Here is a 15,282-nt window from a genome sequence, read left to right on the forward strand (position 1 = left end):
TTGCCTTAATAATTGGATAAACTGTCAGATCAATAGTTCCTATTTCTCAGGCACAAGACCCTCAGTGATCCGAGTCACCCTTCCTTCTCCAAGGGTTAATTGTTTGATGGTCACACTGCCTGTATGATGGTTAAACACACACACACACACACACACACACACACTCACTCACACACACACACACACACACACACACACACACACACACACACACACACACACACACACACACACACACACACTCACACACACACACACACACACACACACGCACACACACACACACACACACACACACACACACACACACACACACACGCACACACACACACACGCACACACACACACACGCACACACACACAGAAGATCCTCTGTGATGGAAATATCTGAGAAGATGAGATAAAGCTGCAGCTGATCAACAGACAGTCTGGTGACCAGGCTGATAAAACCTTAGACCTGTTTACAGACTGGCATAGCTGCAGTTGTTAGGATGCACAGAGTGCTTACATACACTAGCTTATAATGTACAGCCACTAATTGAGAACCAATGACTTGGTGATGGACAGTAGATAGAAATAGAGGATAGTGTTGATGATGTTTCACTGTGAAGGGGTTCTGCTCATTCAAAACAAAAACAAGAAATTATGTGCACATAAATATACATTTTTAAAAGAGATTAAAAACTTAACATGTCAGTGATAGCTTAGATTCTGCGTTGGTGGTCTGTCCATTTTTTCCACAAAGGGGCTGAGCTGACCATCATCCCCTGGGGATAATACACTTACTATCAGCAAATACCTTACACAATCCCACTTTTAAAAAGCCAAACTTTCCCTTTAGTTATCCATTATCACCTCTTTTATGTGATGTTGGTCTATAACTACTACTTTTTTCATTAGATGGGATGCGTTTGAATATTTAGACATTCATACCATTAAATTCCTCAAACACACAAATTGCACTGATGTACAGTATTACTTCAGTTACTCCTTTTTACCTCACTGATCTAGTTTTAATTCACTCTGGTTAAATAGTCAACTGCAAATAATCTTAGTTCAGTTCAGGACAGTGAAGTTCCTAAACATGCAACCCTCACAAGAGCCTCATTCCCATTTAACTTTGGAACCTCTGATCCCCTCTCACAAAGGGCTTAGAAACACAGTGTGATTACTTGCAAGTATGAGGAATGCAATAAGAAGATTTGGCTACTTGTGTGTTTCAGTCCGTAGCATAATCTGTCCCCTCCTGGAGAAACTGTTCCTTGGTTTGAGATGGGGTCCTTCGCTACATTTTCCACATCTGCCCTCCCTGTGTGCATGAAATCCTGGTTGGTGCTCACTTAGCTTTGTGACTGACTTGTAACTGGATTAATTCACTCAAAGACAATTAGTCCTTTACCCTTAAAGATATCTATGATTTAGCTTAACAGTGGCTGTCCAATGCTGCATTTCCTTGGGGGACAATTGATACTGGTGCACATCTTTTTGCTTAACGAAAATAAATCTGTGTCAAGTTAACTTATGGCGCAATACATGTTATGTATCCCTAGAAGATACAACAGTGTTTTCGACCTCTCTGTTGGAGTAAGTTTCCAGGGAAATTTGTGATCAAAACAATTTCCAACATATCTTGTGTTTTTTTCATCAAGTTCAGTTTCTCTGTAGTGATGCATACAAGCACATCTGTTATTTCATTTGCTTAGACTTTTTCATTGCAGCTACCTCCCTCAGGGATTTCAGTTATCTGGAATGAATAGATGTGTGCTGTGTGTTTGCATGTGAAGTCTTGTGTCACATATGTGCATCCGTTACTGTAACGGCAGCCTAGCTGAGTGCTTTTGTGCTGATCGCATGTGACAGAAGGCCCCTGCTTGAGTTTCATGGTGAGCCAAGGATCGAGGTCGATGTCAGAGGGCTTGTTGGGCTTCATATGTCCTTTTGAAAGGTCAGACTGTTGCACTGTTGTGAGGCCTGTGCCCATACTGAAGCCGCTAATTACAGGCATAATGCTCAGACATGACTGATCTGTCACACACTTTGTAGACCCATGACAGCCACGGCTCAGATACTGTGACCATCACCTGAAATACAACCCCTTTCAGCTCGCCTGCTTTGTGTCTCTGTCTTTTTCTTGTTCTTTTATGATAGGTGAGAAGGTTAATTTCAGTGTATCCACATGCACTTTGCAGTCCCTCTCTTCCTTGCTGTGGACTTATGTCAAACGGGTAATAACTCAACACTAATTGGCTCTTAAGTCTAGATTCTCCACCCTCTAATTTATCCTCTGCCTCTTCAGGCTACATAATTAATGGTCACTTTGAAGAGGCAGCTTTGACAATCGCTTTTCACTTTCCATCCTCCCTCAGTGTCCAAACAGTGGAGTCAGGAAACAAGCTCTTATATCATGCTCATCTGCCTGAATGGAGCCAGAGAAGCTGCAGTCTTAGATGGGGACAAAGCTGATGGGAGGAGGGTCAGCTGTGTGCCAGTTGTTATTACAGGCCTATTGTTGGTGGACCTTTTGGTCAAATAGCAGCCTAATTAAAGTGAAACAGAAAACGGGAGCCATTGTAAGCGTGCAGGGGGATTATTTGATGATCAGGTGCAAATTGCTGCCGAGGGCACAGTAAATCTGTGTGATTATAGCTGAACACAAAGCCTGATGTCACAATTAGTCTGTTTACTGTGATCAATAGAGGGCTGAGAGAGGAGACTGGAATCATTACAACAAGCAGATGAAATTAGACTGCTGTAATAGTGTATGATTTACTTAATAAATTAAAGCTAAGTCTCATCTTTTTTTTATTTTCTTACTCATATTGTAACACATGAGGATGAAAAGAGGAGCATGCTGATAGCACTAACCATGGCCTACATGCTTTAAATCATGCAACACTTCCCGCTGGCAGTCGTGTGTGTTTGTGTTTCTATATGATCATATGGATGTGTTGATCAAGTGTGTCTGCCATAAGGATCTTTTCTCTGGAGACAATATGGTCGCACACACAGCTAATGAAAGAAAAGGGAAAACCCTGCCGGTGACACTGAGGTGAAAAACATTTACACAAAAGCAGGATGGACATGCTGGTTTCATTTAGAAGAGCCCAAAAAGCCCAGAGGAAGAACTTGTTGTCTAAAGGGTGTGTTTACCCACTAGCTGACTCCATACCCTAATAGTGCAGAGCTCTTTGGAGCAGCTAAATACTTGACCTGTGTTAAACTCTGAGAAGATGAGAAGTGAGTTCAGACAGGCTCTTTCACACCTCAAATGTCAGATTCTGGGAAACGCAGATCGATCAGCGTAGACCTTAAGCTGCCTCTGATTGTCTCTGCCCTGTGGGAGAAAGTGATGGGGCCTCTCACAGGAAATTAGAAGTCACAAGCGATTTTGTGCATGTCAGGACTGGACTTGACACAGACTTAAAACATATAACCACCTTAAAACAACTTCTGTTACAGTGGTTTGACGACAGTTTAACTACACACACCTTACCTGGAAAATGTTTGTCACATTTCTCTAGCCACTCCAGACTACAAGGCATCATGATCACAAAACATTTTTGGATCTCATATAGAGAATGTACCAAAATCTCATATCTTTTGATGGACTGCGTGGGCCCTTTATCATATGGGCAAAATTTAAAAAATCATCATTAGAGCTATCTTTGTCAACTTGTTCCAAGAGCAAGTGCTGAGATGGGCAAAAAGTACTGGGTTATAAGAAATAGAGAAACAGGCTTACAAAACCAGAGTGAAGCAGAGGTGGATTAATTCTGTCCTCTCCTGCCCAAAAACTGGTAAATAAGATGAAAAACGTTTGAAGATGAAATCAGATAGATCAGGTTCCAAAGGTTGGCACTTAAGACATACAGAAAACCTTATTAAATCCAGACAGGAATGAAAGCCCACAATATACAGGGTAGAATACTGAAGGGGGCAATCCAGTCCATCAAATCAGCCCTGGGCACGGACCTGAAGCAATTGGCTTGGGCCCCCGAAATGCAAGTTCCCCTAAGCCAAAACAATCAAGATTTTGTTACCTGTTTGGTGATTAAAAACAGCATCTAAAGAATGCCTAGTTTATCAACAACTTATATCTCAGGGCCATTCCCTCCCCCTTCAGTCTATGCTGCATGGACTATTTCATTACAGGCTCAGTCTTATTGCATGTATCTTATACGGCTAACAGTTGACAGAGAGAGGAAAGACAGAGAAATAAACAAGACAAAATGGAGCAAAGCTAGTCTAGTGGGGAAAATAAGGAGGAAGAGGTTAGGAAAATAGTTTTTACTCAAAATGCCAAAGTTAACATCATTTTTTGCAACAGCCCCAGTTGCGCTGTGCTGTGATGCTGCCGCTGCGACTTCTACTGCGGCCAACCAACAGAACATCAGCATGCTCTTTACCCCAGCCCCTATCAACTGACAGCTCAGCTGATCACATATACACATCCAATTGACAAATAGCAAAATGTGTGTTCTATTTAAACTGCTTCAGCCTGCCTACTCTTGCTGCTTCCCCTGCAAACTGCTATGCAACCCACCTCCACCCCAGCTCATCCTTTTGTACTGTGTCTGATCTTACCAGTGTCATATGTATTATCACTGGTGCTTGCTCTGTTCTGTACCCCTGAGGGTCTTTGCTGTTGCTCTCCCTGCTTTGGCTTAACATGTATGCACATCAAAAAGAGAGGAGGTGGGCTCTCCCGTCCAACTAGGCATGTGGAAGGGCAGGGAGCTCCCAAAACAGAGCCATACCACCAAATATGACTCAAAATTAATTCTTCTGACAAGAGTGGTCCTGAATCAACTAATGTTAGTCTGTAACAACAACAGCTCCTCTTCCTCTACTTTTCAGTGTGACAGATGACCCATTGCTTTGGCCAAAACAGCTCTGAGACAAGGAGTCTGCATAATTCACCCCTATTGTCTTGTTTGTTATTCTCTCATTGTTGCAACTCAAAATGCAACACAAGACCACAAACAACCTGCTAGAGCCTGCTGGAAACTCAAAGTAGATGATGACTTGTTTAACAGTACTCTAGACCAATGGATGCTGAAGGCCCCCAGAAGACTGTTCGTTGTGATATCTGACTCCCCATTGATGGGCTGGCCTTATTCTTTTGAACCACTGATGGTCTACCCGAGTACCTCCCACCTTATAGTCACAGATGATGGAGACGAATCCAAATCCTTACAGACCAAACAAAGTATCTCCCAACTCTTTAAGCTACCCATGAATGTCAGCAAAACAAATAGGGACTTGTTGTTTGAGACATCATAATCAATAACAAGAGCCAGTATACAAAACAACAGGTGTTAAGGAGACAGTAAATAAGAAAAAGGAAATAACAGACCAGTGGCCACTCACCAGACTTCCAGCTCTACCTCAAACTGACACCTACTGACCTTTTCTTCTGACAGAACTTTGCTTTGCAAATTGTGGTGGCTCTTCGAAAGGTCAGAATTGGAGGCACTACACCTCTGTGTAGAAAAAACAAAAATCCTATTGCAGTAGGTTTATGTCCTAACACTTACAATAATTATTTACTGAGCTTATGTATTCATACACTGTGGATGTGGAGAGGCTCAATCTGAACTCAGTCTAGTACGGAGCAGCTCATGTTAAGTGTGGTGGTTTATTATAAAGCACTTTGCTTCCAGTTCTTACACTACCAAAACTCGAGCTCTCTGTATATTTGTCCGGCACTTTGATGTCTTAATTTAGAACAGCTCTGGACACTTTTTTAAAACCCTTTTTTTCAATTAACCACAGAAGCTAAACAAAAATAAATGTGCTGTTTGTTCAGGATGGGAACAATGAGCAAAGGCTCTGGACAGTGGGCTCAGCTGGGTCTGACAGAGCACAGCTCATCCGGCCACGTCTGGGAAACACACACACACACACACACACACACACACACACACACACACACACACACACACACACACACACACACACACACACACACACACACACACACGCACACAGCGATTAAAGAGAAAGGAATGGACCCCCTTGTGAGTGCGAATGGAGGTCAGATATCAGGGAGGGGCCTATTATAAGAGCTCAAGAGTAAACATCATTGAAAGTTCTTATAAAGTAGGATTAATAGTAATAACAATCACTGGAGTTGAATGTAAGGGGTCATACATGTAGGCTCACTGTGGTAAAAAAAAAAGGTTTATATGTATTTATTTATTTATTTAATTCTTAAATCTTCTTATCAAACAATATCTTGGGTAAATCAACCCAATTAGGAAGGTAAAATATTTATTTCCTGGAAGTACATCTGAAAAAGTTGGATTGTCTTATATTTGGGGCCTGGAATTTTGAATACCGAAATTGACTGCCAACAGTGGGTGGTGCCACAGATCAGGGGCACTGCCCACTGTTGTGTTAAAGCTAGTGCTACCAGCCAATGACTGAGGCGACATCAGAGGGGTAAGAGATGGAGGGACGAGGTGGTCGTCAGCAACAAAGTGCCTCAACAGTAGGCCAGGTTAACAAGCAACTGAGGCAGAGAGGCTTATTATTCATGCAGCAGAGACTTGAACTACTGTTTAGCAGCCATGGGGTCACAGAGTGTTATTTCAGAAGATGGAAGCCCACGAAAACAGTAAAGACAGTCAAGGACATGGTCCTTGAAGCAAACCCTTCCAGGAGATTATTAGGAGAGTGTGTGAATATGTTTGTGAAAAACAGATCGAAGGTATGTCCATTATCAGTGCTGTCATCCAGCTGAAGGACCTGGAGATCGCCACAGGCACTATGTGGTTGTTTTTAACTCAGACAGATGGCCCAATGTCTAACAAACTACAGGTTATCTTAATTTTTTTTTTTTTTAAGTTATATTTTTGGGCATTTTTGCCTTTATTGGATAGGAAAGCTGGTGAGAGACAGGAAATGTGGGGAGTAGAGATTTACTTACATGCAGTAAATGGTCGACCGGCTGGGAGTCGAACCAGCGACCTCTGCGACAAGGACTGTAGCCTCTATACATAGGGTGCTTAGACCGCTAGGCCACCAGTGCCCCGTTATCATCATTTTTTAAGGTATCAATGCTAAACAGGAGAGAGAGGAGTTTTTTTTTTTTTTTGTCAAGGTCGTCTCCACCGTAAGTCTATAGCGCCAAAGTGTTATTAAATAAATATATCACCTCTGAATGAACATTGGTGGGGATTAAAAGTGAGAAAAAATGAAATCAGAAGTGAAAATTAAATCAGTGGTACAGCTTTGATTGGTGTCGGCTCCGGGATTAAAGTTTAAAAATGTTATTAAATTCAGTAGAAGAATATTACAATAATAGCATTATATTTTGATTGTTTTTCAGCTGTGCGCACCATGTTGAAATACTTTATATGAATGATAAGGGTGGAACCAAACAGTACTAATCTCTCTTATATAATCTTGGTATTACTTCGTACATGCTACCTCTTGTGGGATTTTCTATCTATAGGTGATTTCTCAATCTCTGGCAGACCATAAAGTAGGTACAGTTGACTTATGTGACTCTTGTGCCCTCTATGATCCAGGTTTTTCCTCCCCTCTTCACCCGTTCAGTCTGCAGAGCAAGTCCATTAAATGTATGTAGAGACTGCACTCCCAAGCTTTCGAGCTCCCTGACCTTCCCTGTTGCCCTCTCTTTATCTCCTTCGTCATGCCTGCCTGGGCTTTCAGCCTGTCATTGCTCATGACTTTGATTCATTGCAAGGTCCATTAGGACTCTCTCCCCTCTCTCTCTCCTCTCTATCACTCCCTCCTGTTCCCTCTATTTCTAAGTTCTTCCTCTCATTCATGTTGTCCACTCCTCTGTTCATTTTTGCTTTCTTCATTTCATTTTTGTGCATGATTCTTCTTACCTGTCATCCTCGGTCTTTTGTCCTTTTGTCTTAGTACCTGGTGAGACAGAGGGATGCTGGGACAAACAATAGACTGAGATCAGCCCATCAATCTGTAAACGCTTTCAGGCTTGATGTCGCCTCCATTCCCCTCTAAGACTGATGACTTTTTAGCAATGCATGCATGTGTGCATCTCTTGGTTATCATTTGTCACTCTCTGCTTTCAAAAGCTCAGTATTGCAATGATGGCATACTGACATATGAGAGCCAAGGGTCATGAAAGCACCACATCAGAGGGGCTTTATGCTGTGTTACTGAATGTGACACAGTGCAGTAGTATTCAGTTGATGAAGAAGAGAGCATACACTTACCTTGTATTTCTGGGCACACTGTGAAACTGCTTTCTGTGTGATGTGTAGGGGCCTGGCTCTTGTCCAGCACTTCTGTAAATTCCTTTTAAATGGTTTTCAGGCCAGTGCTGCATGAGGCATGGCCTTGGCCTAACATTTCCTCGGCAGGTATATTAACTTGTATGTCTGAAAGTATTACCCAGTTAGTTGATCTGCTAGCAACCAAAAAATGACAATAATGATGATAATGATTATGGTCTTCCATGAAAAAGAGATCTTTGATCTCAATGGGATCAACCTGGTTGAATAAAGGCTAAATTAAAAAAACAAAGTTAAGTTATCTCATTCAGCTACCTAATCACATTTCTTGCTAAAGGTAGATACATGTTGTGTCTCTAGACTTGCTTCTTTTAAATGTTTAAAGTGTCCTGAGATAAACATTTGGTTGCTTGATGTTGGGCTGCATGGTGATGCAGTAGTTAACAGTGTTTCCTCACAGCAACAGGGTCCCCGGTTCAATCCCCAGCCAGGCAGGAGCCTCTCTGTCTGGAGTTTGCAGGCTCGATGCATGTTTGAGTCCCCTCCAGGTTCAACGGCTACTTTCCACGGACAAAAAAACATGCTTGTTAAATTAAACAGCTCTTTAAAATTGCCCATAAGTGTGATGAGCATGTGGTTTGTCTGTAACGTGTAAGTCCTGTGATTGGGTAGTGACCATAAACTGTAAAGAACATGGACGTAGCCTTTGTAACGTCACCCATTGGTTTCTGTAGTAGAGTTTTGTCTCAACTTTTGGTTAACCTAACATGAGACAAAGAGGCAGAATTGAGGCAGGTCTGCAGCCTCTTCACTAACAGCTACACTGTGCCCACCTGTCAGTCAAGTAAGCCGTGCCTCTGATTAAGCAAAACTTGTCATTTTAACGTCTTTAGAACTTATGAGTTATAAAAAAAATCACCCCCCATACAGTGTTTGTGGTTTAGAAATGAGCTGTTCATACCAAAATCATTTTTGAACCAGGATGTAAAAATGATTATTTTTGCTGTAAAGAAGGGCTTATTTGAATGGGTGTGTATGTGGCTTTGCCTGCTTTTGGAGCCAGCCTCAAGTGGACACTGGAGGTACTGCAGTTTTAAGCACTTCCTCATAAACTTTATTTCTCAAGCCTGGAGTTTACCACTCATTAGTGACCCACCCAGGGTGTGCCCTGCCTCCCGCTCAGTCACAGCTGGGATAGGGTCTATTTTTTGTGATACTGGAGAGACACTCGTAATAAGATTCAGCATGCAGGCTTTATAAGAGTGTGTCTTTTGTTTTTTTGCCTGCTGGAAAATTCTGTCCTCATTTTCCCTTGTAATCTAACTATCAATGCTATCTAAGGTCATATCTTTGAAGCAAATACACACAGAACAACTTGATGTGTTCTCTCTGTTTAGTCCTCTCTCTGAGCAAGCCCCTACTTCTCTCTCATACTCTTTCTCTGAGCACTAAAAAGCTACGGCTCTGCCTTTTGTGCCGAGCGAGACGCTTCCTGTCGCTTGATGCTGTGTTTGCTTTTCTGAGCCGGCTCCCAGAGAGCTGTTGTTGTCCACTGCTGTTTTTGCATTCAGGGCTCTACCTCTCTTTTTGAACAAATCCCCCTACCCCCAACCCTGTTTCTCTTCAACTCCCACCCTGAACTGGAACAAACCTATACCTGGCCTGGATTAGGACATGTGTTCTCCTTAGATCACCTATGCTTACACAAAATGCCCTCTGCAGCCTCTCTTATCAGCTATTTTGTTATTGCGTGTCTCGGTTTTCAGAGACTTAAGGGTTTAATTAGCCCCTTATCATCTCAGTGTTTGCTGATACATCACACACATACAACCTCCCACTATTGCAGGCTCCTACTGAGCCAGCTAAGAGAGAAGGGGAGTTATGAGAGGAATGTGAGCTGACATGACTACACAGGTCTGCCCTCCAGACACATAGACAGTCAGTGACTGATAAAGAGGAGACACATTCATCCAGTGACACTTTCAGCCACTTTTCAAAGCTATTGGATGTAGCTGGGCTGTTTAAATGTTATCTGCAGACCTGTGATCACTCTTTAAAGTGAAGTAAATCATTACAAGTAATTGAAGATCAAACTGCGTACTATTTAAGAGGTTATTAAGTATTATTTTAGTTGAAAAATATGGGGCTCTTGTATGGGATCGATTCTGTGATTCCTCTATGATCAGACTCAGAGTGATCGTAGTTTGTCAAAATTATTAGTGAGTGTGAACAAAGCCTGAGTCCGAGACCTTGCATCCTGTTAGGCTTCAATGAGATGAGGCAGCTGCTCCTTCAGATCCCATTGTGACTAAAAACCCTTGGTGCCTTTTCCTGATGACTCAGGTTGGACAACAATTATTACGAACACTCTGTGACTATTTCATTTACAGGTTAGAACAAGAGTTAAGGTACATACATAGGTGCTCACTGACACATTGCAATGTATATTTAAACTTTTATAGTTTCTGATATAGCCACATAACTTAACTCATTATTATTAATATTGTAGCAGTGCATCATGTAACAAAACATTTGTTTTTTTTTAGTCATGGTGTATTTATTGAATTTTCCATACAGACAAAGATCAAATACAACAAAGACAATACAGAATCACAGAGTTTGTGTTTTTACAGAGCCACACCCCTTTTCATCCATCAAGCGGCACAGTCGATCACTCCACGTAGGAAATAAAAGGATGCCATACTATATCTAACTTCTCAGTTGATCCCCAATTGTGTACCTTATCTTCTCTATTTTGAGAAAATACTTGACCTCACAAATCCACCTGCTGAAAGTAGGAGGACGGTCACTCTTCCAATTCAAAAGAAGAAGGTCGCGAGAAGGTCTGAGTAGGCTATACGACTCAACTGCACTTTAGTCAGAGTGAGTTCCCCAGATAGCACCCCAAGAAGACCCAGAAGAGGACACGGTGTGATAGTTTGACCTGTAAGCTCTGAGTATACATCAAATATTGCAGACTAGAATGTTTTGAGGTTTGGACTATGCAACAAAACATTTATAAAGATAAAGAATCTTTAACCATGCTAATATCAGCATGCTGATACCGTGAAATTACAATGACAAGATGGAAACTCTTAAAACACCTATTTTTTTATATAGTGGCTGCTTCCCTCTTCTGAAATCTTTAAGCTGAGGTTTAATGTCATTGATTTTGCTATAGAAGTGAAGTATTTCTTCTGTTTTTATATCCAGTCTGTTAATCACATCTACCTGGCGTTATGTGGGTTCAGCCTCCGGTTTTATAGATGATATAAATTTATTGAACAAAAAAACAACAGGGCTCTGGTCCTCAGGGCTAGGACTAAGACAGCATCAGTAAACAGATGACTGCATGTCCAATCTTAAACATCTCAGGGCTAATGCTGTGTGTACAGACACAAAGATGTACCCAAAGATAACTCGTTGTATTTTGTATCTCTGCTTTTTTCCTGGACAGCAGGGCTTCAGTCTGATATCAAAAACTCAAAACTTGTTCAACGAGTTCAAGACATCACGTAGTATTAAGACAACGAGGGACAATATATGCATTGTCCCAGTTTAACATCAACATGTCCCAGTTTAACATCAACATGCTACTCTTGTTGTTGTGTGCCTGTTATCATTAGCATGCTCACTTGCATACACTTCCCTTATTTTACCTGAAATGCATCGTTTTACACATCTTGGAAGGGGTAATGTATGGTGAATGGGTAGTTATGCAACTTAGAATCCCAACACGGTGAGCAAGACCTTGACATGAAACAGGATGGTCCTGTTGGATACTCCTCAGCCTCCTTGCTGGTTGGATTAACATTAAACTTAATATTTCAATCAATGGCCAAATCAAACATTAACCTGTTTATTTGTTCATGCTGATGTTCCAACATAGCTACATTGCCAGGGTGGTAAACTTCGATATGCACTCACCATCTCTGTTGCTGTTTTCTGGATTGCAGGACAAGATGTTGTTCCTTTTTTCCCCTATTAGAGATGTACTCTGTATGCTCTCACATCTGTAACTGTTATTATATCACAACTCTAAAGACCAGTCTGAGATTAAATCTAACATTTTCACCACAGTGTCAACAGGCAGAAGTTAAATTCTGGAACTCCTTTCTAGTGATTGGTTTCACATGACGTATGTGATCAGGTTGTCCCAAGCGTTGTTTTTGTTGTCATCATTGTCATTGTTGTCATGGGGTTTTGACCAAGCAGAATCAAGTAAATAATAATAATAATGCATTTTATTTATAGGCGCCTTTCTTGGCACTCAAGGTCACCTTACAACATTAAAAACAAACAGAGTTTAAATAGCAAACAGTAAATAAAACACAATTTAAAAAGTTTTAAGTGAATGGACAGAGGAGTTGTGGTCAGATGGAATAAGCCAGTTTAAACAGATGGGTTTTGAGTTTGGATTTAAAATGTGGGAGTGAGTCAGTGTTGCGGAGGTCAGGTGGGAGAGAGTTCCAGAGCTGGGGAGCAGAGCGGCTGAAGGCTCTGCTCCCCATGGTAACAAGGCGAGCAGGGGGGACAGTGAAGTGGATGGAGGAGGAGGATCTGAGTGTGCGGACGAGTGTGGCAGTATGGAGGAGGTCAGAGAGATATGGAGGGGCGAGGTTGTGTATGGATTTGAAGGTGAGGAGAAGTATTTTGTAGTTGATCCGGTGTGTGATGGGGAGCCAGTGGAGCTGTTGCAGGATGGGTGTGATGTGGTGGAAGGAGGCGGTGCGTGTGATGATACGGGCGGCTGAGTTTTTTAACTGTGCTGGGTGATTTGTAAGACATGATCTGTGAGAATTAAAGAACACCAATGGATCAACATGATTCTTAATCTTGATTTAAATAGTTAGTAATGGAGTTAAAAATTTGTTTAAAAAAAAAAATGTGTATTGGGATTTTTTTGGGTTATGACACTTGTGCACCAAAGTTTGTAAACCTCTTTTTCAATTTCTGATTTTGCTGCTGCTTTTGCGCTCTCCCTGTGAATGCAGTTTGGTTTGAATTGCCTTTTACAGCAGCATGCATATTCATGAAAGCCTGGTTTGTGTGTCCTTCCAGTTACACATTCAGGCATATGGGGCACTGAAATACTCTGTTACACCACACAGAAAAGACAAGTCGTCCAGGTTTTCATCTTTAAGCTCCATAACAACATTTCTCTTTCTCTCCATTAAACTGGTTTTCTCTTTCATTGTGCAGAATCTGAGCCTTGCTTTTCATAGCTAATAACCATATAGTCCTTAGCATGTTTCTAATGTATCCCTCTGAGGCATAACTTTTGGCAGCAGGGCCACTGTACTTTGGTCTCTTTGAGGAGTTCCAGCTGTACTCAACCAGCAACAGATAACTGTAACTCTCCCCATTCCAGTATGTGAATATACGTATGTGTTCAAAGGATTTCCATGGTGGTCTGTGAAGATTCATGGAAACATGTCAATGACTCAAGAAAGTCCTCTTGGCTGTAAACCTCATTCCTCAAACTCACAAGAGGGATAAAAGAGGAAGACACCGGAAATAACTTATCTATCCAGTGGGGAGCCTGTAGCACAAAACAATGGTCCAGAGGAAGTCTGTGTTCCGAATTCGACTCTTATCACATGCTGAATGTGCTGTACGCAGAGCATGAAGTGACAACGCTCTGTGAACCACACACACACGACAAACACAACAAACTGGACGTGCTGTGATGCACGTTCTGCATCCAGAGGAGAGAGCATCAGAGGCTTAAATGGGATCAAGAACAAGTTCATCACAACATCCTCTAAAAGAAACACCGCCAGGCATTAATGGACTTTTATCGGTCCCAGGACAACATATAACCATATTACACTTGAATTGTCATGCAGTTTCCTGTGATTCTGTGACTTAATGGATTTTTTCATGGCCTGTGCATGTTGTCAGGGAGCTATTAGCTTTCCCACTGAACTTATGGGCACTCTAAGCTCATTATCATCATGTGGTATCCACTTTGGCCTGTTCTGATCTGCAAAAATGTGTTTCCTTTTTTCATCTTAAGAATATTGATGTGACCAACTTCAGCAGCAGTTGGAGCGATGGTTTGGCTTTCTGTGCCCTGTTGCACACGTATCTACCCGCCCACATCCCTTACCAGGAACTCATCAGTCAAGAAAAGGTAGAGGACAATGGAAAACCACACGCACGCACGCACGCACGCACGCACGCACGCACGCACGCACGCACGCACGCACGCACGCACGCACGCACGCACAAACACACATACATACATACATACATACATACATACAGTGCTGCTCAAAAGTTTGTGAACCCACAACGATGGTTAGATTTTTTGTAAAAAAATACTAAAATAACCTTATTAAATGTTAAGTTATACCCCAATCCACAATAATGACATTCCAAATAATGGACTCAAACAAAAGAAATAGTTAAATTGTCATTCTTTATTTAACACAAGTGGTTGATTTAAGAAAAACTCAGATATCATGGGTGCAAAAGTATGTGAACCCCTTCAGTTAATAGGATATTGCACCTCCTTTCGCAGAGATAACCTCAACCAAACGATTTCTGTAGTGACTTATCAGTCTCTCACATCTACTTTGGGGGATTTTTGCCCACTCTTCCTTGCAGAACGCAGCCAGTTGAGAGAGGTTGGATGGGCGTCTGGCATGAACTGCCCGCTTCAGGTCCCGCCACAGCATTTCAATGGGATTTAGGTCAGGACTTTGACTGGGCCAATCCAGAACACGAATCTTCTTCTTTTTCAGCCATTCCTTGGTTGTCTTGCTGGAATGCTTTGGATCATTATCATGTTGCATGATCCATCTTCTGCCAAGCTTTAACTTCAAAACTGATGGCTTCAGGTTCTGTTCCAGGATGTTACAATATTCCTCAGAATTCATGATTCCCTGGACTATGTGGAGTTGTCCAGGTCCTGAGGATGAAAAGCAAGCCCAGATCTTAACATTCCCACCACCATGTTTCACTGTTGGGAGAAGGTTCTTTTGGTGGTATGCAGTGTTGACTTTTCGCCAAACATGGTGGTTTTGGTTGTGACCAAACAGTTCAA

General features: G+C 41.8%; 1 protein-coding gene across 2 annotated transcripts in view; it reads left to right on the forward strand.

Annotated features, from left to right (window-relative positions):
- specc1 (sperm antigen with calponin homology and coiled-coil domains 1) overlaps positions 1–15,282 on the forward strand; it is an 88,661-nt gene that overhangs the window by 63,123 nt on the left and 10,256 nt on the right. For both annotated transcript variants that reach the window (XM_034683520.1, XM_034683521.1), the window contains one exon: positions 14,251–14,367. In XM_034683520.1, coding sequence (XP_034539411.1) covers positions 14,251–14,367 — 117 coding nt within the window. The remainder of the gene's footprint in view (positions 1–14,250; positions 14,368–15,282) is intronic.

This window comes from Notolabrus celidotus, chromosome 5 (assembly GCF_009762535.1).
Source record: "Notolabrus celidotus isolate fNotCel1 chromosome 5, fNotCel1.pri, whole genome shotgun sequence".
NCBI classification, from domain to species: domain Eukaryota; kingdom Metazoa; phylum Chordata; class Actinopteri; order Labriformes; family Labridae; genus Notolabrus; species Notolabrus celidotus.